Below are 24904 nucleotides of genomic sequence, written 5' to 3' on the forward strand. Positions count from 1 at the left end.
TGTTTTTTGAATGCATCCAAACCAAAGCTCAGCCCCTGGGACTATCCCAGTATTTTGTCAGGATGCAAATAACACACAATTATATTGTAATGCAAATGCTTAGAAAAGGCAGAGAGGCATGTTTGCACTGCAGGTGTCATGGGCTTTTACAATCTGCCTTTAGTGAAAATGTGGTCCCTGGTGACAGGTTCCCTTTAATTTTCTTTACTATTCCTTAGGGCAGTGATTTTCAACCTGTGTGCCGTGGCACACTAGTGTGCTGCGACTCATGGTCGGGTGTGCCGCAGGAAAAATTTCCCCAAACTATGGTGCCCCCTGTGTTTTGTTTCCCGGTAATGCGCAGCGATGCGCAGTCACGGCTTCTTACGATGTAGGAGACGTGTACAATAACACATGCGCAAGCTTTGAACCTCGTGCGACAAAGTGACGTCACCGAAGCCGGCGCATCATCCTGAGAGCGGAGAGACTCTCGTATTTGCCCACCGCCAATGTAATGCCCACCAATAATGCTGACTATATGAGCTTTTGCCTGAGTGTATGAACTGTTTGCAGAATACTCAGCATATGAGCTGGTACTTTTAGTACTCCAGCAGTATACTGCATATAACAATGAGAAATGTAAAATGAGAAATACTATAGTCATGAGGCTGGAGTACTACAAGTACCAGCTGATATGCTGAGTATATGAGCCCCTTTATATGAGCCATAGTACTTCTCATTGTACCCCTTTATATTGCAGTATATGAGCCACATAATAATCAGCACCATATACTAAAAACAGGGAGAAACTGAGAACTGTTGAGGAAGAGCTTCGTGTGTGTCTTTCCACCATTGCTGCCAGGATATCCCTTTGGTGTTTATCGAAACAGGCCCAGGTTTCACACTGAGTGAGTAAAATAAATTTAGAATCTATATTAACTATATGACTGTTTTAGTGTCATTTTGTGCTATTTTGGTTGGTGGTGTGCCCCAGGATTTTCTAAGTATAAAAAGTGTGCCACGGCTCAAAAAAGGTTGAAAATCACTGCCCTAGGGTACTTTGATCCTACCATATGCTGCCATACTACAGTATGGGGATTTTCCTCATCATAGATTACAATGTGCAAATCGCACATTGTAATGAATAGGTTAAAACCAGACAGCCTCAAGTCTTAAGACATGGCGACACCTCCCCTCTTCTTGATAGAATCCAAGATGGCATCGCCCATGCTTTCCCAGGGGCATTTACATGATTAACACCTGCGATTGGTGCCAGTACTGACCATGCGTGTTACCGGTGGGCGTTTGCTGCAATAATAATTTGTATAGCGCACACAGATTACACAGCGCTGCACAGAGTTTGCCAAATCAGTCCCTGTCCCCATGGGGCTCCCAATCTAATCAACCTTCCAGTATGTTTTGGAGTGTGGGTGGAAACCCCTGCAAACATGGAGAGAACATACAAACTCTTTGCAGATGTTCACCCGGGGACCTGAACCCAGGTCCCCATCGCTGCAAGACTGTAATGGTAACCGCCAAGCCACCCAAAATTTGCAGCAAACACCCACCTTGTATGGAGAGGGCTCAGCCCCTGAGGAGTCTCCATACAAGTGCAGCTGACGTGACGTAATAGTACATCGCATGTCGGTAAGGGGTTAAAGTATGAAAATAACAGAAAGGATGGGACCACTGAACAGACACTTGCATCCATGACTTTCCTTTGTATCCAGATAGACATGAAATACCACGTTACTGTAAAGCCTTTATTACTGCTAATAAAGTTTACAATTCAACTTTTCCAAAAAGAAAGCAAATCATAAAATTTAAAGGTTTCCAATATAAAAATCACTTGTGATTGGTCAAGTAGGTTCGGCCCACAGTGCAACTTTCTTCCCTTTATGGATCTAGGCAAGAGACTCATGTTCACAATATCCTACATACAACGGCTCTGCTGCGACTCCTCGACTGGGGGAAAGAGAAGAGACAAATACACAAAATGTAGAAATATATTAGTATGAATATTTAACACACACACTCTGTAGGTTTTATATTTTCTTCTTTTGCTTTGAACAATTTACAAAGAGCACAAGGACCCTTTATTTTAAAAGTAGGGTCTAATTCTTTGCAGCAGTTACTTGGGTTATTAGCATCTGGGTAACAATGGCAATCATGATAAACAATGTAAAACTAAAAAAGCAAAAATAAACTTTCTTAAAATTAAATTATTTAATGTAAAACTTTTTATTTTGGAATTTCTTCTGGTTAAGGACAGTTTCACATAAGTTTATTCTGTCAAACTGTGAGGCTACTGGGTAAACGGTCCCAAACGCAGAGAGGCCGCAGCACCTGCTGAACTCAGCGCCAGTCTTAAAAACCCTTTACCTCAACACTTGGGGGGGAATTTAACAATGTGCCTCAGGTTCTGCCAGTTTCTGGCTGGAAAACACTTGTCTTTTGCTGCGCCAGATCTATCACCCCGATGAGGAATTCTGGTCCAGTGTAAGACTGTCGGTTCCTACTTCTGAATTTTTGGCGCAGAAACGGTTTCCAGCAAACCACGTCTCCTTCTTGCGAGGCCACGCCCCCTTAGCCAGAAAAGTGCCACAAAAAAGAGGTCTACGAGCCTTGATAGCTGTGGCACAAGGCCTTTAGTGAATTTTTCGTTATACCTTGGGAAGACACTAGGAGGAATTCTTGACATAGGATGGGCTTCACTACAGTTAGGCAGCCAGTGACCTTTAGACATTAGGCGGTGACCTCTCCATGCTACATTTTTTTTTGCTTTATGGATTTACCTGCGCATGCGGCATCGATGCTTCTCAAGTCTGTTGTAGGCATCCCCCACAGAGTTGGTATCTTTGCTGCTCCATAGTCTTTCTGCGACGGCACTAGCTCTGGGCCTAAGAGCAATATCAGTGTATTCAGCATCACCACAAGAGTCTACATTCTCCAGATATTATAGCAAATCACACAACGCCATGGCACACCCTGACCGACCTTGTCATCAGGCCATAGGACACCACTGGGTTATTCAAGCAATCGATCACCTGTAGGCCTCCCCCTCGTTTCCATTGTTTGGTGGTCGTCTCAATCTTAGAGGTACTACTTCTATACACATTATATCAGTACCACGGAGGGGATGGGGTTGACTTGAAACTTACCATAATCTTGGAGTGACGTTGGTTGCATCCACAAATTCTCCCCATAAACAAGCTTCACCGCCAATTACCAGCCGCTTCTGCTCTTCTGTGCCTGCCGCCATATAGGAAAACCGTCATTCAGTGCAGATATTATACACCGCTGCCATATTAACACAACACAGCCAACCCGATTGTCAATGAGTAAGGGCAATTGCACACTGCTGCGGTCAGTCATGGATCAACCACAGTGCAGAAGATGGGACTTCTTGTATCATATCACTATGATGCTTGGAGTCCCTACAATACAGCAGCAGCAAACTTTAATCATGATCAATGCGGAAGAAAGAACTCGAGAATCAGTGATACATGATACAAGGAGACATGTAGAATAGTTTTCCATCTGCCACTTTTTTAAGTTTCCTGAAGTTGGCCTACTTGATCACTGCAATGTATCTTAAGTTATTTCCCTTTTGTGATGCATGTGATGAGTTGCCTGTTTAGTCTCACTTCAGGACTATTTGTGGTGTGCGATTTTAGTCCCAAACAGCAGTTTACCAAAAGTAAGTCTGGGTCTAGCATGCTCTGTTTTGGGACTTATTAGGTGCAAGAATGGGACAATTTCAGAGCCCAAAAGTCTCAAGTTGAACAAACATCTGAGCTACGAAGATAAATCCGGCCACTGCATTATATCCATGAGGAAGCTAACTTTGGTGCACTACTTGATTCTGCACCTAAAAAAGTCTCAAACTACGAAAAGTGTCACAAAAAGTCCCAAGGAATCCCTTTTTCCACACAGATTATTGGTGCTGCTGCTGTTTTGCAGGAACTCCAAGCATCATAGTGGTAAACGTTACAAGAAGTCCCATCCTCTACACTGTGGTCAGTAAGTGAAACAGAACTCGGCACGGCTGGCGATTCATGGACTGACTACATTTGGGGTAGACAACCAAGTCCTGTTGGATAAAGAGAAAATTCTTATACCTCCTAATTCATTGGTGCTATATGACCCAATAGCAGGAATCATATCGGAGCTCTATGATAAGGCAGTGTGTATAAGACCTTAGGACAGTGGTGGCTAACCTATGGCACGGGTGCCGGAGGTGGCACTCTGAGCCATTTCTGTTGGCACTCAGTTCACCAAATAGGACCAAATCTTCTTCCAGTCCAAGGCAACTTAAGAAATGCTGCTCAGTGCTATTTTACAGCGACATTTGATCGGCTGTTTGGAACTGCAGGAAACTGAGAAGGTGTTGCAAGAACTGCAATATCTTTGGAGTTTCTCCTGCTGGACCCACCATTCTTCCTCTAAAGAGGAAGGGCAATACAATTGAAAGATGTGGAAGAACAGCTAGCAATAAGTTACTGCTTAAAATGCCATGTTGGCACTTCACGGTAAATAATCAGATTTTGGATGTAGTTTGGGCTCTCGGTCTCGAAAAGGTTCGCCATCACGGCCTTAGGACATAGTTTCCAACATTTGTCAAGTCTTCAGGCATAACCACATTCTATATGGCCGTTCCCATAATGCACAAACACAACAGTTTGCATACAATATAAAATTAAAAAAATTCCTCCACATGAAGGACACTTCACCCAAAAGGCCCGATTTGCATTTATTACAAGACCCATGAGCCAATATCCTCCAGGAAACTTACATCTGTTTTTTAAAGGAAACCTAAGGTCAGGCTGATGGAACAGAAGAGACATTGTACTTGTACAGGCAAACAAACATCCTTAGTGCAAAGGTCAACATTCCTATAACCCCAGCGCTCTCCAGGAGAGCAAGCTAAGCGTTTTATACAACAGGCACAATAGAGGGGGTAATGTGGTCCTGTGTGCACAGACAGCCAAGGTTTTCATAGATCAGAGACTTTTTATAGAGCAAAGACTGCAACCCAAGTCACCCTGAAGATCGAGGTCACCACTTATTTCACTGAAGAAACAGTATGTGCCATGTGGCTTGATCCTTCTCCAGGATTCCAGGATTGTGGCTGGATTTAGAGCCCCCTGTTACACTGGCGTGCAAGATTTTTCAATGAACTGCTGCACAGCCCTTTCCACTGTTGTAGGATTTAAACACAAGTTGCTGCAGTGGGGAGGAGCCACGAGTCCGTACACCGAATCCAGCTACAATCCTGGAATATAAATGCATTTTTTACATTCCTACTGCTTCACACACACGTGTATGTACACAAAATTTCCAAGGCTGCTACCTAGTACTGTTGACAGATGCCTATGCTATCGGCATAGTCGATGGTCACAGGGTACACTATGCTCAAGACAAGGCAAATCTAATACTACTGACTAATAAACTAGGGGAGTGGGGGGGAGAAGAGAATTAAAATGCAAATATTAAAGGGCCAGTACAAAATAAAATCAGGTCCCAATTCTATTCTTAACAACGGCCAGCCAAAAGCTGCGGTGACTAAACGTAGATGGAAAAAAAAAAAAAAAAAAAATTGCCAGATTTTTACAGATAAATTTAGCGTGGGTAAAGAGGCGCCAAAACACACCAGTAAAATTGGTTGGCTCAACTTTGTAGGCTTGGATCCAGTCCTGACCATAGGAAATGCGGTTTAGGTACCAGGGAGCGGTCAGTAGAGTCTGAAACCCGGCGGCCGTAACAGCCGCCATCTCTTTCTGGTAATCTTTTTCCTTCCAAACTTCCACAACGGTGTCCGCCTTCAACTGGGGGACAAACACTTATTTATTAGGGTCTTACACCTGCAAAGAGAGCAAGGCTACACACGTAAAAAAAAAAGTCAAAACGCCCCCATGTTTTTTCGAACAAGACAATAAAAAGGTGAAGTGACGTTTGACAATGGAAGATTCGGAAAGACGATCACTTCTGCAGAACACGTTGCAGGAGGCATAAAGCAGACATTAGCCGGATTACAAGGATTCAATACAAGATTAAAGCTTTGCCCTGGTTGTGGCTGCTGAGGACCTTAATAGTGGGGGGGATAACCGGAGACATTCTAAAAAGACAATTCAAAGATGGTGGCAAAGCTGTGACGTAGATATTCAAGCAGAGAAGCAACAACAGCCAAGTATCCTTGAGAAAGGACGACCACAAAGTTAGACCAATCATGGTTCCCCATTCAACTAGTGCCGTTACCCAGTCATCACCCTCCCCGATACTGGTGCGTTAGTGGTAGTCATGCAGTCATTGTTGTTAAAATGCAAATTTTCTTTTTTAAATGTGCTTTGGGGGGGGGGGGGGGGTTTGGCATCCCAGAGCCCTCAGGTTCCGTATACTTTGAGCACTTCTCCCTCGCTGCTCCCCCCCTCTGTCTGCTGGAAACTTTAACCCCCTTGCCACGCCATGACATTCCCCAAGGCTCATGGGCTGAGCCCTATTCATACACGTGTTGCGTTTGCTGCATAATGGAGCAAACACCTCATCTCAGCCCACAAAATAATAAACAACATCTTACGCAGCTCGCACACCATTGTATGAAAAAGTTATGGTCCTCTGAATATTTAAATCCACTTATATAAAAATTTGTTATCCGCTTTCGAAAGAATAAAGAGGTGTCATTTGAAGTGCACAGTTAAATCCGTAAAAAGAAAAAAAAACAAGGCCCACCAGAAAATGCTGCAAATGTGTTTATTTCACCGCATTTGGAGGTTTTTTTTCCCAACTCCCCAGTGCACATCATTAAAAAAGTCCATAATTTTATATTGGAGACATCCAAAGGGAAAACGCGAAAAACGGGCTGCGATTACAAGGTTAAATAAAGTTTATCTTATCAATACAGCTAATAAACGTATTTTTCTAATCACATTAATGGTTAAATAGGAAATCTTAAATGTAGATTTCCTTTGACGTTGGTATAAATGGAATAATACTTTAAAAAAAAAAAAAAAAATTAAGGTTAATCCTTAGACCCATATGTATCGTCCATCTCAAAACTTAATGGTGTTAATAAATGTGTTAGAAGTGTAACCGAAAATTAGTAATACATTAGAATATTAAAAAGTTAACTAACCATTGAAATTATGCGGGTCGGCATTGTAGTATTTCTGCCAGTCCTGGCCATAGCTAATAATATCTAGGTACCAGGGGGCTGAGAGGACGGCAGTATAGCCCGCAGCAGTCACTTTGTACAATTCTTCCTGATACTTTTCCATCTTCCATACCTCCACTATTGTGTCAGGCTTAATCTGTAGAGATTTTAATATATTAGATTTTAATAGAAGTCAAAAGTGGAGCCATCACATGCCAGAAACAGGACTAGAAGGCCGGGGCCAGACAGAGAATGACAGCGACAGCCGTCTGTAGAGACAATCCGAGCCTTCCACATGACCAGCCAAGCCTTCCCAAAGTCGGTCAGCTACATGCCCCCCCCCCCCCCCCCTTTTTTTTTTTTTTTTTTTTTTTTATAGGGATTATTCAGTGGATAAAAAAAATTTTTGGCTAATAACCCAAAAAAATTTTACTGAGTTTTCTAGGTCCCCCACCAGTATGAAGTTGTAACAAAACAACTGGGGAGTCAGACTAATCCTAATGGAGGAGAAGAATCTGACTTCCTTTTTATTGGCATCTTCAGATCTGCATTTTGGACTTGAATGACCAGGTTTTTGTTAAAATTTTTTGGGGGACATTTCAGAATCTTTTTTGAGAAGGAGTTGTATTTATCAAAGTCACCACACACCAATTTATTGATTATAGATGAATAATTTTGGAGAGGCGTGTGAAGAGAGGAAAAAGAAGATATACATTTTTTTGCTTTTAAAATTTAATAGTTTTACTGTGCTCTTTAAGGAGATCCTCAATGTGACCCAGTCTGGCCCTATATTCACTCCAATTTTCTTGGCAAAGAACACAGCCCATGCGCAGCACAGTGCAGTCAGCTGACACACGCACAGCAAAGGGTTAACCCATACGCAGCACTTTTCTAATGCCCATGCACAAGTCTGCAAGGGTTAGCTCATGCATGGTAGAAAGTTACAGGAATGTGGATAGATGTAGATGGATGGCTAGGTCAGGGGATACTCCGTGTGACATTGACTTTCAAAATAAGGGAATGGCTTTAAAATGAGGCCAAATTTTTAGAAATATTTTTTAAAGAATAGATTTATTAAAGAATAATACAACTCTAGTTTTAAAAATGAAACCTCAACATTTAAATCCACTATAATAAACCAGGAACACTTATTCATAGATCCAAGTAAAGTGACTGTGGTAATCTCATATTATATTATCTTATATAATTTTCATGGCCTCCTTTCTGCTAAAATCAACTTTTAAAATTATGCTAAAGAAGGGATCGGGAAGGGTGGGGGTGTTACCAGAGACCATCCAGATTCACAGGCTGTTACACTGTATAAGAGCACTTTGCCCTCCCACTGTGCAATGAGATCAGGCAGAGAGAAATGGGGAGGTGCTTCTGCACAGTGCAACAGCCAGTGAAGCTACTCAGGAAATGTCCCTAGAGCAACGGAGACTCCTTACCATCAGTTTATCGATTTTAGGAGGAATGAGCCCATGGATAACAAATAAAAGAGGATTACCAAAGTCCCCGTTCCTGGATCTATGGGTAAGTGTACCTGATTTATCATGATGGATTTTGATTGGCTTTACTTTAAGTGATTACTTTTAAAGTGGGAAACCCCTTTAAGGCTGAGCTGTGATTGGTTAGGGGGCAGAAATGCATTCTTGCTGTGAGAGGAGTAAATATTAGTAATTTAGATGTGACATTGATTCTGTTAGATAAAGTAGTACAGACAGATGTTACTTTAGAACGATAACAAGTCTCTAGATCATATATTCCAGTTACATATAAAATGGATAGGTAGGTCTATCAGCAGCCACTTCAGACTGACAGATGACATTAGAGACAGAAGAGGAGGAGGGGCCACACACGGAACAAATATTTGAATATACACACAAAACGTATAATAAATATATTTTAGTATATGCAACACGGTTATAATTAAAAAAAAAACAAAACATAATTTAATAAAATTTTAATAATTTAATATCACGTAGGCAAGAATAGAGAAACAAAGCAAGGCAACACGAACAATCCCACAAGAACATACCTGGTCGTGATTATCAAATACCTCTTGCCAGACCATGTAGCCCTTCTTGTATTTTGTAACTATGTCCAATATGCTGGGGAAAAAATAAATATATATAACATTTGTCTAGTCACAGGTTAGAGCCTTTTTTGTGGCAAAAACCCAAGTTTTCCTGTAGGTTTAGTCCAGCTAGAAGAAAGGATCAGGTAGAAGTCACAAAGTAACTACAGCAGCCAATCACAGGCTCTAGAGGTCACATGTCCTACTACAAATTCAAGGAGTTTAGAAACATCAGAATTGGATCACCCCTTTCACCTCCAGGGATCACAGGGGACAGTGATAAGCCACGTGTGCAGGCACATGGAGGAGGAACCTTCTAAGGACAGCAGAAAATATATAACAACTAACCTTTGAACATACAAGGACTCCAGTTTGCGGTAATCTGTGCCAAAGCCGTGCTCGCTCATGAACTTTGTAATATCAGGGTTGGATTTCCTGTAAAGAGTACAGATAGAATAACCATCGTGTAACCATCTGACTGGATACGGGAACAGGAATGGGTGGATTGAAACCCAGATTTACTTAAAGGGAATCTGTCAGCAGTTGCGACCGTGCAGAACAGCAGACAATGTTTGGAGAAGCAAAAATCCTGAAATATAAACCAATTGTTCTCAGACCAGCTTCAACTAACACATACAGCTTAAAGGTGCGCACTGCTCTCCAGTGCTCCTGCCCAACACAGTCGGCAATATTTCATGGTGAAACAGCCAACTTGACCACAAAATACCAAATGTGTCTGCTTTATAATACAATATATTAAAAGTAAATAATACAAACTACGATGGAGGCATCTTGTCTGCCATGGGCAAATACACCCATGTTGAAGACATACTATAGTGCAGGGGTCGGGAACCTATGGCTCGCGAGCCAGATGTGGCTCTTTAGATGGCCGCATCTGGCTCGCGGCCAGGGCCGCATCCATAGATCACGTTCAAAAAATGTACTCATTTAAAAAAGCCCCGAGTGTATAAATGAGCTTGCGGCTTCTCTCCTCCCTCAGTCCTGGCAGACACTTACGCCCGAAGGATGGTCATGTGACCGGAGCCAGTAATTGTGTACATACCGTTGTTGCTCCGGTCACATGACCACGAGGTGTGCCGGGATTGAGCCTCGCGCTGCTGGAGCTGTCCCTCACCCCCTTCTGCAGCAGCAGCCGACTGTGTGAGGAGGGGGGAGGGGCTGAAGCTCATGTCTGCCGGGATCCAGCTCAGAGAGCAGAGCCTGAGCTTCCTATGCAGCCTCTGTACAGACCCCTGCACTGATATCCTGGGGGATTTGGGATCTATTCAGAAGATGTAAGTGTGTAGAAGTAACTGTCAGTGTGTATTGTGCTGTGTGTGTGTGCAGTGTCAGTGTGTGACATGTATTGTACTGTGTGTGTGTGCAGTGTGTTGTGTGACATGTATTGTACTGTGTGTGTGCAGTGTCAGTGTGTGACATGTATTGTACTGTGTGTGTGCGTGTGTGTGTGTGCAGTGTCAGTGTGTGACATGTATTGTACTGTGTGTGTGTGCAGTGTCAGTGTGTGACATGTATTGTACTGTGTGTGTGTGCAGTGTCAGTGTGTGACATGTATTGTACTGTGTGTGTGTGCAGTGTCAGTGTGTGACATGTATTGTACTGTGTGTGTGTGCAGTGTCAGTGTGTGACATGTATTGTACTGTGTGTGTGTGCAGTGTCGGTGTGTGACATGTATTGTACTGTGTGTGTGTGCAGTGTCGGTGTGTGACATGTATTGTACTGTGTGTGTGTGCAGTGTGGTGTGTGACATGTATTGTACTGTGTGTGTGTGTGTGCAGTGTGGTGTGTGACATGTATTGTACTGTGTGTGTGTGCAGTGTCAGTGTGTGACATGTATTGTACTGTGTGTGTGCAGTGTCAGTGTGTCACATGTATTGTACTGTGTGTGTGTGCAGTGTCACTGTGTGACATGTATTGTACTGTGTGTGTGTGCAGTGTCAGTGTGTGACATGTATTGTACTGTGTGTGTGTGCAGTGTGGTGTGTGACATGTATTGTACTGTGTGTGTGCAGTGTCAGTGTGTGACATGTATTGTACTGTGTGTGTGTGCAGTGTCAGTGTGTGACATGTATTGTACTGTGTGTGTGTGCAGTGTGTGACATGTATTGTACTGTGTGTGTGTGTGCAGTGTGTGACATGTATTGTACTGTGTGTGTGTGCAGTGTGTGACATGTATTGTACTGTGTGTGTGTGCAGTGTGTGACATGTATTGTACTGTGTGTGTGTGTGCAGTGTGTGACATGTATTGTACTGTGTGTGTGTGCAGTGTGTGACATGTATTGTACTGTGTGTGTGTGTGCAGTGTGTGACATGTATTGTACTGTGTGTGTGTGCAGTGTGTGACATGTATTGTACTGTGTGTGTGTGCAGTGTGTGACATGTATTGTACTGTGTGTGTGTGTGCAGTGTGTGACATGTATTGTACTGTGTGTGTGTGTGTGAGCAGTGTGTGACATGTATTGTACTGTGTGTGTGTGTGCAGTGTGTGACATGTATTGTACTGTGTGTGTGTGCAGTGTGTGACATGTATTGTACTGTGTGTGTGTGTGCAGTGTGTGACATGTATTGTACTGTGTGTGTGTGTGCAGTGTGTGACATGTATTGTACTGTGTGTGTGTGCAGTGTGTGACATGTATTGTACTGTGTGTGTGTGTGCAGTGTGTGACATGTATTGTACTGTGTGTGTGTGTGCAGTGTGTGACATGTATTGTACTGTGTGTGTGTGTGCAGTGTGTGACATGTATTGTACTGTGTGTGTGTGTGCAGTGTGTGACATGTATTGTACTGTGTGTTTATGTGTGTGCGGTGTGTGACATGTATTGTACTGTGTGTGTGCAGTGTGTTGTGTGACATGTATTGTACTGTGTGTGTGTGTGCAGTGTGTGACATGTATTGTACTGTGTGTGTGTGCAGTGTGTGACATGTATTGTACTGTGTGTGTGTGTGCAGTGTGTGACATGTATTGTACTGTGTGTGTGTGTGCGGTGTGTGACATGTATTGTACTGTGTGTTTATGTGTGTGCAGTATTAGGCCACATGCACATGTGAATTTTGCAGTGGGGTGATAACATCTGATAACAGTGGGGTGAATGGTACTTATCTCGCCACTGTCCATCGTAAGGGACTGTGTGGGATGCAAAGACGACAGGTCTTACTCCTGCCGTCTTTGCATGTATGAGGAGGTTCTGCAGCAGCTGAGGCTTGTGCGTAACAGTGTTCCTCCCTGCTGTGCTAAGCCACCACTGGACAAAAACAATGGTATTTCCCTGTAAAATAAAAAACTAGATAATTTACATTGGAGCTTGTGATGCTTGACATTTTTTCCAGAACTCTGGCTTCTTCTTTTTAATGGACTAGATCTGGCTTCTTCCCACCTGATGAGAGATGCAGCTTTCAGGCGTGCGCAGAAGTAGGAAGAGTGCTAGGCGAGATGTCCTGCATCACAAGCGCGAATGTAAATTATCTATTTTTTATTTTAACCCCTAGGCGCACCAGGACGTTATAGAACGTCCCAGGGGCTAGATGCTTAGCGCACGGGGACGTTCTATAACGTCCTGCTTCTGGCACCGGCTCACGAACGGAGCCGGTACCAGAAGCAGCGGCTGTCAGCTGTCTAGTACAGCTGACAGCCTGCGCTAGCACCCGCGATCGGAGCCGGCTCCGATCGCGGGTATTAACCCCTTACACGCCGCGGTCAAACATGACCGCGGCGTGTAAGGGTGTTTGCGCTGTGGATCGGATCCCCCGTGCCGCTTACCGGGGGATCCGATCCACTTCTGGGCAGCTCCGAGGACTGGCATGTGCCCCGGAGCTGCCCGGTTTCCATGGCAGCCAGACCCCTTCCGGGTCTGACTGTAAACTGTCTGAGCATGCGCAAGCATGCCAGAAAGATTACCCTGCTCTACAATAAAATAGTATTGTAGAGCAGTGTATTGAACTTAAACCAGTGATCAGAGCATCGCTGTTTTAAGTTCAAGTATGTATAAGTAAAAATATGCAAAAACACTTAACACTACACATTATAATAAATAAAAAATAAATACATAAAAATATAAGCCCCTAAAATGTCACTTTCCCATAAAAACACTTAATAAAGTATAAAAAACACAAAAAAACCCGCATATTTGGTATTGCCGCGTCCGTAACAATCTGTATAATAAAACAGAATCGTTACTGGACCCGCACGGTACACGCCGTAGAAAAAAAACGCAAAAACGTTCCGAAAAAAGATAATTTTTAATTAATACCCTATAAAAAAATGCTCTAAAAAGTAATTTAAAAAATGTTATGCACTCCAAAATAAGCCCACTAAAAAGAACAACTCTTCTCGCAAAAAATAAGCCCCTAACCAGATTTGTCTGCCAAAAAATAAAAAAGTTATGCATATGAAAAGATGATGATGCTAAAATGAACAAGATTTTCTCCAAATTGGTTTTTATTCAGTACAATTGAATAAAATACACAAAACCCCCACATATTTGGTATCCCTGCGTCCGTAACAATCTGCATAATAAAACAGAATCGTTATTAGATCCGCAAAGTTAACCCCGTAAAAAACTAAACAAAAAAAAGCTCCAGAAAAAAGATCATTTTCAATTAATACCCTATAAAAATGCTCTAAAAAGGGATTTAAAAAATGTTATGCACTCTAAAATAAGACCACTAAAAAGAACAATCCTTCTCGCAAAAAATAAGCCCTTAAACAGATTTGTGAGGCGAAAAATAAAAAAGTTATGCATATGAAAGACGGTGATGCTAAAAGTAACAACATTTTTGCCAAATTACTTTTTATGCACTAAAAATGGGAAAAAAATAAAAAAATCTATATAAATGAGGTCTTTTTGTAATCGTGGCGACCCATAGAATAAAAATAATATACTATTTTTATGGTATGGTAAACAGCCAAAAAAAAAAAACCCATAAAAATCTTCCTGAAAAGTGATGATTTTCATTTCCTCCACCAACAAAGAGTTAATAAAATCTCACCAATTAGCCTATAGATTCCCCCAAATTACGTACCAGAAAAGTGCATCTCATGTGGCAAAAGAAATAAGCCCCTATAGGTCCACATTAAAAAAAGAAAAAAATTATAGCCTGTACAATGTGACATCGCAAATCTGATCTGGATGGCGCCTCCTTCCCTTCTATGCCCGGCCGTGCGCCCATACAGCAGGTTACCACCACATGTAGAGTATCCGTGTACTCGGGAGAAATTGGGTAACAAACTTTGTGGAGCCTTTATTCATTTAATCCATTGTAAATGTTTAATTTTCCACCCAAAATGAGTGTATTGTGAAAAAATATTACAATTTGCAGACTGCACCTCCATTTTGTTTTAACCCCTATAAAACACGTAAAGGGTTAACAAACTTCTTAAAAGTGGTTTTTCATACGTTGAGGTGTGTAGTTTCCACAATGGGGTATTTTACGAGTCCCACTATTATTTAGGCCTCTCAGTGTCAATTAGAAGTTGAGCAGGTCCATCTAAATACAGGTTTTGGTGATTTTACAAAAAATTTGAAAAATGGCACCCAAATTCTGAGCCTCATAACATTCTAGTAAAATATGTGGAATCTTAAAAAACCATGCCAACATAAAGCAGACATTTGGGAAATGTAAGTTATGAATTTATTTGGGAGCTATGACTATCTGCATCAAAAGTAGAGAATTTAGAACGTTGAAAATAAAGAATTTTTCCAAATTTTTGCCAAATTTAGTTTTTTTTCATAACTAAACACAAAAGATATCATCCAAATTTTTAAACTAATTTGAAGTACAATGTGTCACGAGAAAACAATCTCAAAATCCCCTGGATATCTCATAGCGTTCCAAAACTATAACCACTTATAGTGACACAGGTCAGATTTGAAGAATGGGGCCGCGTCCTTAAGGCCAAAATAGGCTGTGTCCCCTAGGGGTTAAAGGGAATTACCATTGTTTTGCTCCAGTGATGGCTTAGTACAGGGGGGAGGAACACTCCTTTTTGTCCTAATGATTACTGGAGCGATTGTTCTGTCAGTGTCCCTTTAAACATATTGTACGGCTCTCGCAGAATTATATTTTTAAATATTTGCCGCTTATGGCTCTCTCAGCCAAAAAGGTTCCTGACCCCTGCTATAGTGAATGACAACAACTGCTGCCATGTATCTCCTCAGGGACCATGTGATGCTCTGTGTAGCTAGCAGGCGAGCCACGTGTCAGTGAAGCTCTGGGGTAGATTTGTGAAAAACAAGAGTGGCCGCACAGCTCCCCTGTACCCAACCAGTTTCCATATCCCAGCACCATCCATAAGTGGATCTACTTTGCAAAGCCCACATTCACCTTTAGCATCTCACACAGAACAGACAATACATTTCGATTCTACTACTAATTTCTATGATGTGAAGTTGCTCCTTAGCCCTCCACATAACAGCTTACAAGCCAATTCACTATATAGATGATGTATGCAGTCTGTAGATTTCTATAGATTACATTGTGGAGTTTTCATTGGTTTTCACAAATTAGTGACAAATCGCTTGAACAGAACTTAAAGGATCAGATATTATCATTTAGTTATTACCTGGAGGAACACTAAGACATGTAAAAGGTCTACAACCAGGAGGGAATCAAAGAAGCTGCAGCAAAAAGGGTATAGCTGTCTGGAATAGACCGTCTGAAGTGGGGACGGGGGCGCTCAGCCAGATAATTTGGTGAAGGTATACACAACTATGGTATATTATAATTAAGCAATAAACTCACCAACAAGAGACATCAACCTCATCCCCTCCTAGATGGATATACTGGTCGGCAAATACTAAACTGATCTCCTGGAACAACTCGTCCATAAAGCAGTAGCTGCTATTGAGTATGGGATTTATAGGTCCATAGGTTCCACTGGGTTGGCCATCCGTGTAGCATGGAGTCAAGAGATCTTTCTGGCCTGAAAGGCAAGACACCTTTTACAACATTCACATTTAGGATCCCAATTTAGGTCAAGGATACAAAGAACAATTCTGCAATGGGAAGTCCACTGCGAACCCTCCATTGCAGAACCGCTAGGAAACGACACCCTAAATAGTTTGGGTTTTGCAGTGAGGCTCAAGAACTTCCGAGATGTATTACCCAGGCAGCTCATTCATTTAAAAGTGAGTTCCCACAACACTTAGGAAATCTGAAATCCTGTGAATAGGATATGTTCTAAGATCAAGAGCAAAACTGAGCGATTGGGAAGAGGGGGATGCAGCTGCAGGCCATTATTTACAGAATACCTAGAAACCAAGTAAGAACAGTCTGCAAAGTGAAGGAGGATGCCACCGTCCCGATAGTAAGAGGTTTATGCAATTCCCAAGCAGCTTAAAACAATATAAAATAATTTTTCACACTTCACTTACCTTTACCCCATGAACTAGTGTGTCCTGGAGAGTCAAACTCTGGTACCACCCGAATGCCTCTGTATCGGGCATATTCAATCACCATTCTGACATCAACGGGAGTGTAAACGTGTGTGAATGGATGATAAGCGCCCTGGGGGAAGAAATTAAAAAAAATAAAATAAAATAAGTGAATGAATATATTCCTAATGGCTCCGCATCACATAGGACACCTTTTCATCATTGTAAAGTTGAGATTATATAGACTACTGGAATCTGTTATCTGTACATGTCAAATGCTGACATATAATAAAATCCCATGGGGCCATGTTTATGCTTTATGAACCTGTACAGTTTACCTACCTTGTTACTCAGTTCTGGAAATAGAGCGCTCTGGTAGGGAAAAGACTGATCGTCGACAATATGCCAATGGAAAACATTCATTTTGTTGAAAGACATTGCATCCTGGAACAGAAAGACACATCAGAGCACAACCCAGAAAAAGTTTATTCCAAGACTGTCAGCTACATGAGCTGTTTAAAGGATGTGACATTAAAGGAAACCTACCATGAGGAATCTATTACCAGTAGTAGATGGGATGGTAGATTCCTCCTGCTGCCTCTGCCCTAATAGGGGATTCAATAACTAACTTGTTAAAAACTTAAAAGGAACCAGTCAGGAAAATTAACCCCCTAAACTAAATATCTTTTCATAAACTGCCATTAGAAAGCATTGCCTCTATCCCTTCATTGTCCCTCTACATGCCTGTAAACTTAAGCAATGAGGTCCTAAAGTTGTATGTAAATGACCTGTGAGTTGTCCAATGAGTCATTAGCATATTCAAGCTGTCCGGCTTATTCATGAGTGGGAGGCACAGCCACACCCTCCAGTGTTTGATTGACAGCCTGTATAATGATGTGATGTATAATGGTGTAATGGCTCCTCTATGTGCTTCCTGGTGCTGGCGCCCCCTGCAACCTGTGTGTGTGTATAGGAGAGATACAACAGCTCCAGGTGGCCATGTGTATAGCAGAGCATGTCAGGTACTTGTGTAGCTGATGTATGTGTCTCACACATGTGTATTAGGTGGATGCAGCATGTCAGCAGATGCAGCACAGACACCAGCAATGCTTTACTATACATTACACACAGACATGAGCAGGGGGAGGAGATGGGAGGGTAACATCACTGCTTCAGACCATGTGACCAGCCTCATTTACATAATAAAGAAAAGATGATTTTATACTGATTAATGTATGAAATGACTAGATAAAGGCTGGGATGGGATCCTTGTGAGCTGCTCCAACAGGTAGTAGTGACAGAAATAGTGACAGAGACCTGATGGCAGGTGTCCTTTAAATGTTAGCATTATGTAAATTAACTGCAGAGGCTACTGGGGCGTGTCCTAGCCTTTCCGGGGAATGGGAGCTAACGCTAATACACACCCCAGTAGTCTCTGCAAATACTCAGCACACATTTAATATCTATATTTTGTAGGTTCCCATAGGATTCTATCGGAAAGCCTGAGCTGCAAACACAGGCAGGAAAAGGACCATCTCTGAGGTTTCTACAATCTCCACATAAATCCATTAAAATGAATGTGAAAGTTTTTTGCTTTTATTTTTTAGCACAAACGGATAACGCATGGACGAGAACAATGTGTGTGAGAATGAATAACTGGGAAGACAAACAAAACCAGAACTCACCAAGTTCAAAAGAATAGTTTTTAAAGGCAGGAAATGTCTGGATGTGTCCAACAAGACTCCTCGGTGTGAAAACCTTGGGGCATCAGCAATGTGGGTTTTGTTAACTGTGAACTTAAGACAAAAAAAATGCTTTATTACTATAGGAGATATAGATGGCTATATACATACAGATCTATATCCCATATCGATCTCTCAAGCCTTCATATGTTGCTACAGCAAAGAACGTACATACAATCGCTTATAAGACGATTATGACTTACCGCCCCAGTACTGTCCCGATAGACCAGCTGGCTGAAAGTTTCAAGGCCTTTAAGAAATAAAGGAAAATATGTCTGATAGTCTATTGTGCAACCAAATAAAACATTAAAGTACATCTACCACCTGATTACTGGTAGGAGAGTGTCCTAATTAAACTGCTCGTTCATTCTAGGGGATGGCGGGGGGGGGGGGGGGGGGGGGGGGGAGGCCGTTCAAGACATTTTCTGCCATCTTTATTAATGAAATAATAGCTTTATCATACAGCCGGAGGCGCTCAGGCTGATGGCGCCCAAGCACCTCTTGGCTTTCCTGACTTTTAATTTATGCCTGCAAGCTGCCTCCTGCCATGGATATAAGAGAGGATACATCCCGCTCTTTCCACACCCCGTGCATAAATATAAAAACAAAACAAAAAAACACACACACACACACACACAGGGAAGTCTAGGTTATTATTTCTTTAATAAAGATGCAGGAAAACATGTTAAGAACACCCCCCCCCCCCCTCCAAGGCCTAGACTGAACAAGGAATCTAATTAGGACACAATCACCAGTAAACTTGTAACAGATGTCCTTTAAACATATACAGGCAGTCCCCTACTTAAGTACACCTGACAGAAGTCCCCTATTTGAAAATCCAATTGTCACTGGGGCATTCCAGGGACCCTTCCCGCTACCCATGCCAATCCGTTTTATCATGTTGTCTGTATATCTTCAATAAAAGTCTCTTTGATTTTACCTACCTGGATTGAAGTTTACTTTTGAGCCGGAGTTCCTCCTCCCTTTTCTAAAATTTTTTTTTTTTGGAACTACAATGATATAATATATAGTTTCGACTTGCATACAAATTCAACTTAAGAACAAACCTATGGACCCCATCTTGTACGTAACTCAGAGACTGCCTATACTACAATACAATAAAAAAAAAAAACAAAAAAAAACACTTGGGGGGGGGGGGGGTCTGTTAATGGTGTCAGGTGGATTTACTAATTCTGCCGCAAAAACTATTTTTGCTCTCTGACCTTTTATTCATGGTCTATTGTGCGCCAAAGACTGCCAACACAATATACATAAATGTGATGGATAATGTGGAAAAGTTAGGACACGCCCACTTTCGCCAAAGGGAAAAAAAAAAAAAAAAAAAGGAGGAGTCGGGATAGTCAGAAACATCTGTTCTTTCTGGCGCAAACTCATAAATGATCCGCAACACTTTGCGCCTAAAATCACGTGAGTGCCCGACAATTTTTTGGCGCAGATACGATAATACCTCTGCCCCTTTGTCTTAAAGGTCACTCGAGTAAAGTGAATGGGACGGATCTGCAAAACACATCTTTGAAAATAAAAATGCATTTGGTGAGGACTTACCTCGCAGAGCACCCCACACTTGGCTGGCTTGTAACACAGCTCCGCTATCATCGATTATCAGTTTATCTACAAAAAAAAAAAAAAAAAAAAAACAAACAAATTAAACACCAGAAATGCTAAATAAAGTAACAAGATATGAACATGAACAATCCCTCCATTACAAATACTCACAAGACTCGTCTGAATTGATGTGAGGATACTTATGACATTCGTTTTCTTTAGAGGTGATAACAACTTCAAGCTGAAGCAACCTCCCGGAGGACGGGGCGCTGGCGTCTACATCTCTGCCTTCCCTCTGCTCGTATCCAAACATATAATCATAATATCTGAAAGAGGAAAACCCGGATGAGAACATACAGTCACCCTCCCCCCTGAGTGATATATATTCCTATACATTCAGCCCTTTATCCACTGAATATCAGCACAACAGGCGGGAGTAACGCGCTATAGAACTTGCTCGGGCGGCCATATTGGTTGTCCATAAAGGAGCCCTTACATTACACATGGATTTAAGCGTGTGGGGATCCAGTGTTGGGTCTCCTACACATCAATACGCGGCATACTGGGCTGCATAACAGGCCTATGCTCCGTTGTTTGCGGTCCTTGTGTCTTAAAGTGCCTTTTTTCATGTAAAAACACATTTTTACCAATATAATGCGATTGAGATGTAGTTTTTGCTAAAATGCTAAGAATAATACACCTGGACAATCTGGTTTTTGAAATTAGTTTTTTTAAGCAGAGAAGTTGTTGGTCGGGTTCGCTCTTGTGAAATGTCTGAACTGAGCTGAACTGTTTCTCAAGCATCGCTCTGCTTATGTATAGACAGGTGTGGTCATAGTAATACTGACCAGACAAATTATACCGCAGTATGACAGGAAAAATATGCAGTGTAAGGGGGGGTCATTTTCACAGGGGTTGCATAACATTAAGGGGTTTTCTGAGGCTGGTAAAAAAAAAAAAAAAGTGGGGGGGGGGGGGCAGTGCGCCTACTAAAAATAATTTAAATATAGGCACAGCGGCACCCTGGTCCGATCAGAGTGGAAGTGATGACATCACGTTCATTGAGTACATGGTGCCTGTGCCATACATCAGATAGTTGTCAGGGGGCAGAATACATTTTAGTCAGGTCGTCCAAATCTAAAAAGTTTGAGGCATTACCAATGCAGGAGGCCGGAGAGAAGGTTTATTCACAAAAATGTTAGGTTTAAAGGATTTGACATCAAGAATTTAAACGTATTGTCCAATAAAACACTGGGGCAGATTTATCAAGCTAAAAAGTAAGAAAGAATGTTCTTAGTTGCCCCATGGCAACCAAGAACATTCTTCTTTTCAGACAGTTTGATAACTCTGCTCATCTGTATGTAAAGGGACACAACAGTGGGAGTGTAAAATAATGATTACATGAAATTTACCACAATCTCGCTACTTGTGGTCACACAGCACCCTACTCCCTGGGAGGAAACACTAGTAGAGGCCCTCTCCCTAATAGGCAGTACTGGTCCTATTGGGCAGTATGCAGAACCGAGGCAGGGACTATAAGGCAGTAAGCATAAAACCCAACTGTCCAGGACAGTCCCGGTTTTTGGATGCTATTCCGCCATTCGAGGCGGGATGGACCCACCCTGTTCTACTTTTCATTTCGGAGCCCCCGGAGAAGAGGAAGCAGGACTGTGGGAGAATGATTGAGGGAGGAGTAAAGTTTTTTTTTTGTAGTAGTAGTAGTTAGAGGCCAAGGGGGGGGGCCCACAGGAGGAGGCTACTAGAGGCCAGGGGGGGGGGGGCCCACAGGAGGAGGCTACTAGAGGCCAAGGGGGGGGGGGGCCACAGGAGGAGGCTACTAGAGGCCAGGGGACCACACTAGAAGGTGGAGGCAACACCAGGAGGCTACTAGAGGCCAGGGGACCACAGGAGAAGGTGGAGGTCACTCCAGGAGGCTACGAGAGGATAGTGAGCCACAGGAGGAGGCTGGACGCCACACCAGGAGGCTACTATAGGCCACACCAGAAGGCTTCTAGAGGCCAGGGGGCCACAGGAGTAGGCTGGAGGCCACACCAGGAGGCTACTAGAGGATAGGAAGCCACAGGAGGAGGCTGGAGGCCACACCAGGAGGCTACTAGAGGATAGGAAGCCACAGAAGGAGGCTGGAGGCCACTAGAGGATAGGGGGCCACAGGAGAAGGCTGGAGGTCACACCAGGAGGCTACTAGAGGCCAGGGGGCCACAGGAGGAGGCCACACCAGGAGGCTACTAGAGGATAGGGTGCCACAATATGATGGAGGATGAGGTTAGGTCAAAAATATACAAAATGTTTGTGGCTTTTTGTACCCCTTTCTCTTGACCCAAAAGTTTGGCGGTATGAGTATGCAGAGCCATTTATACATACACATACATATAGCTCTTGACTTCCTCATGCATTGTACAGAAAGCCTATGGCACCCGGAGAAGACATCTAGAAGTTTGGTAAATAAAACAAGAGGTTAAATTTATTCCTGTAAAACTGGTATGAATTGTACAAGAAGCAATTACCCAACACATACTTATTACCAAGGGGAGAGGTTCAGATAATAAGCTTCAATGGCTGCAGGGAACTCTGTCCTCATCAGTGACCTACAAGTCCTGCTGCAGAATCCAGGCCACAGCTGACAGCAAGGCCCCCTGCACCCATGTATATTGTATCAGAGGCCACCAAACACCCCCATGTATGTCTATGGGCTCAGACACGGATGTGGCTTCCTCAATCCCTTGTGTAAAACATAAAACTGAGCGGGTCCAGTCCTGCCTGCGTTTTTGGTTCTGGAAGTCCTTCCTACTGTTATTGTCACAACATGTGGACTTGCCAAAGATCAGTGTAATCTGGTAAGGAACCATAAGATGTAACAAAGTGCAAAATAGACGTTCCCTCCACACTTTTGCTCTCCCAGTGATGGTTTTATAAGAACAAGTTACTAAAGCTCTGACTTTTTCTACCTTCCTATCCAAAACCAAAAATTTGGGTAATTCCTCTGAGGACTCCTATCAGGACAGAGAGAGTCAGGATTACTCCGCCCACACAGGATGATTGACAGCCATCTGCACACACCCCGATACGGGAAACCATCCTGTTAGGACAGGGGGATCAGGACCTTGCAGGAGTCTGACCCAGGTTATTGTTCAAGTCTTGTTGATGGGTTACATCCAAATGACACCACATAAAATCATCCAGTGTGAACTTTGTGATACTTGCACCCTGATCAGGGTGTGAGATCTGGAAGGAGAACAACAATAGGAGACAAAGCCAAGACGTGTTCTGCAGGTTATTGTACAAGGAAGTGAAGAGACACAAGAACTGGGGGATTTCATGTAGCAACAAAAAATAAAATGCAGCCATAATAGGCCTAACGTACATTGTTCCTGCACACTTAAAGGGGATGTCCCAAACTTAATTTAGTGATCATGAGAGCGAGGTCATATTGCACCGGTCTTAGCGCTGTGTGGCAATTCACACTGTCTACTATAGACATTGATGGAGCGACAGGACGGCACACACTTTATTCAATCAGGGGGAAGAGGTTGCACTCCCGTTAATTAAGCAAATCCAGAGGACCCCCCTATGTTCATAGGGATAGGCCAGGCCAGTAGGACACCACAGCAGACTGCACACTCCTATACTAAAGGGCTACTGCAAAATAAAGAAAAGGAAAAATAAAAAAATAAATATTAAAAAACACACCACACAATCAGCAGGAAGCCATCAGTCCCCATTTCTATAGTGACATACATCACAGCCATGGGGCGCCCTGTGGTCACGGTCTTCCTGCACGTGGACTAGACCAGGTCAGTCACTATACCGGTCACAGCTTCTTTCCAGTCACGATTTTCCACTTACATCCCAATAACTTCCTCCTGTATCTGTCAACAGAAGCGGAACAAAGCCGCCCCCCCCCCCCCTCCCTGCTACAGAGCAAAAGCTGTCACCATACACAGGATCAGTGTGCACAGCCTAAACCTGCTAAGGGGGTCTCCTCCTGAGCATTTCAGGGTCTACCTAGAAAATCCCTTTAAGGCCATGAAACAAGGGGGTCAAGGATTAAGGGATGTGTGATGCAGGTTTAAAAATAAAATAAGAAATTCCTACACATCCCATTGCAGAATAAAAACCACAGGGGACAGACCCCCAAAAAGACACGTTTTGTACAAAGCTTAGGACGAGTGTATTTTTGGACTGTTGAACCCCCACCCGTCCTTCCCCAGTAGCTTCTAGAAGGTTATTATCATCATCATGAGGGTAAATGAGCACAAACCCCCCTAGTAATCCCATGATGCTCCCGCGGCTGACACAACTGTAAAGAGTGTAAACCGTCCCTTAAAAAAGTTACACAGAGTGTAATGTGACTATTCGTGACCGTGTTTTTTGCAGATATGACGAAAACACGACCCAAATCTTCCTCCCCCTGCAGCCATAGATAATATTCGTGACTTTTGGGCTCAATAAGATGCGCCACATGTAATAATTGTCACCCGACTCTCCTGCAGCCAGGCTCTATGCATTACTCAGGGAAGGACTACAATTACCAGCATGCCATACTGTACTGCAGTAGTCGGGGGGGATGCTGGGATTTGTAGTTTTCCCCATAGATATAGCACTATATGAACTAGATGGGATGCTGCGGTGATAGATGCTGGGAGTTGTAGTCCCGGGCACTCACCTCTGGAAGGCTTTCTCCAGCACTACACATGTGGGTCCGGCGGTGGAGCCCGCACCGTGCACGATGGAGAACTCCCCCGGGGGGATGTAGTAGACATCAGGGGAGATCTGCACTGCCTGCGGTAACGGCCAGAGGGAGCCGTACGGGGAAGGCACCTGCGCCGCCTGTAACAGGGCGATGTCATCTGGATCATAGGCACCGGAGCCCCGCAGGGAGAGGAGGGCGAGGCACAGCACCGGGAGCAGCCACACAGACATCACTGCCATCTCCGGTCACCTGCATCTACCGGATCACAAGACAGCGCTGTCACATGAC

At 43.1% G+C, this 24904-nt stretch overlaps 1 protein-coding gene across 3 annotated transcripts; it reads right to left on the reverse strand.

The window, feature by feature from the left end:
• Positions 1–1721: 1721 nt before the first annotated feature.
• On the reverse strand, positions 1722–24904 carry HEXB (hexosaminidase subunit beta). Of its 3 annotated transcripts, none has more exons than XM_072138551.1 (14): positions 24590–24904; positions 20077–20231; positions 19906–19971; positions 18543–18589; positions 18283–18393; positions 16940–17041; positions 16598–16730; positions 15966–16146; positions 9555–9641; positions 9168–9240; positions 5633–5807; positions 3141–3231; positions 2775–2879; positions 1722–1944 (listed from the first exon to the last, which is right to left on the reverse strand). In XM_072138551.1, exons 1-14 carry the CDS (start codon positions 24853–24855, stop codon positions 1884–1886), a joined length of 1653 nt encoding a protein of 550 aa, XP_071994652.1. In that variant the 5' UTR covers positions 24856–24904; the 3' UTR covers positions 1722–1883. The 3 variants fall into 3 exon arrangements, 2 of the variants coding, with proteins under 2 accessions (XP_071994652.1, XP_071994643.1); XM_072138542.1 differs by lacking the exon at positions 5633–5807 and adding an exon at positions 7112–7286 and having other exon boundaries at positions 24590–24903; XR_011853377.1 differs by lacking the exon at positions 1722–1944 and adding an exon at positions 7112–7286 and having other exon boundaries at positions 2832–2879.

This window comes from Engystomops pustulosus, chromosome 1, assembly GCF_040894005.1.
Source record: "Engystomops pustulosus chromosome 1, aEngPut4.maternal, whole genome shotgun sequence".
NCBI classification, from domain to species: domain Eukaryota; kingdom Metazoa; phylum Chordata; class Amphibia; order Anura; family Leptodactylidae; genus Engystomops; species Engystomops pustulosus.

Excerpts from the sequence above, each read along its gene's own strand:
- HEXB (XM_072138551.1), bottom strand. The coding sequence starts at position 24,855 with ATGGCAGTGATGTCTGTGTGGCTGCTCCCGGTGCTGTGCCTCGCCCTC. Across the intron at positions 16,147-16,597 it reads CACTAGTTCATGGGGTAAAG|GCCAGAAAGATCTCTTGACT; the intron begins GTAAGTGAAGTG and ends CTTGCCTTTCAG. Across the intron at positions 2,880-3,140 it reads AACGTCACTCCAAGATTATG|GCCCAGAGCTAGTGCCGTCG; the intron begins GTAAGTTTCAAG and ends TATTGCTCTTAG.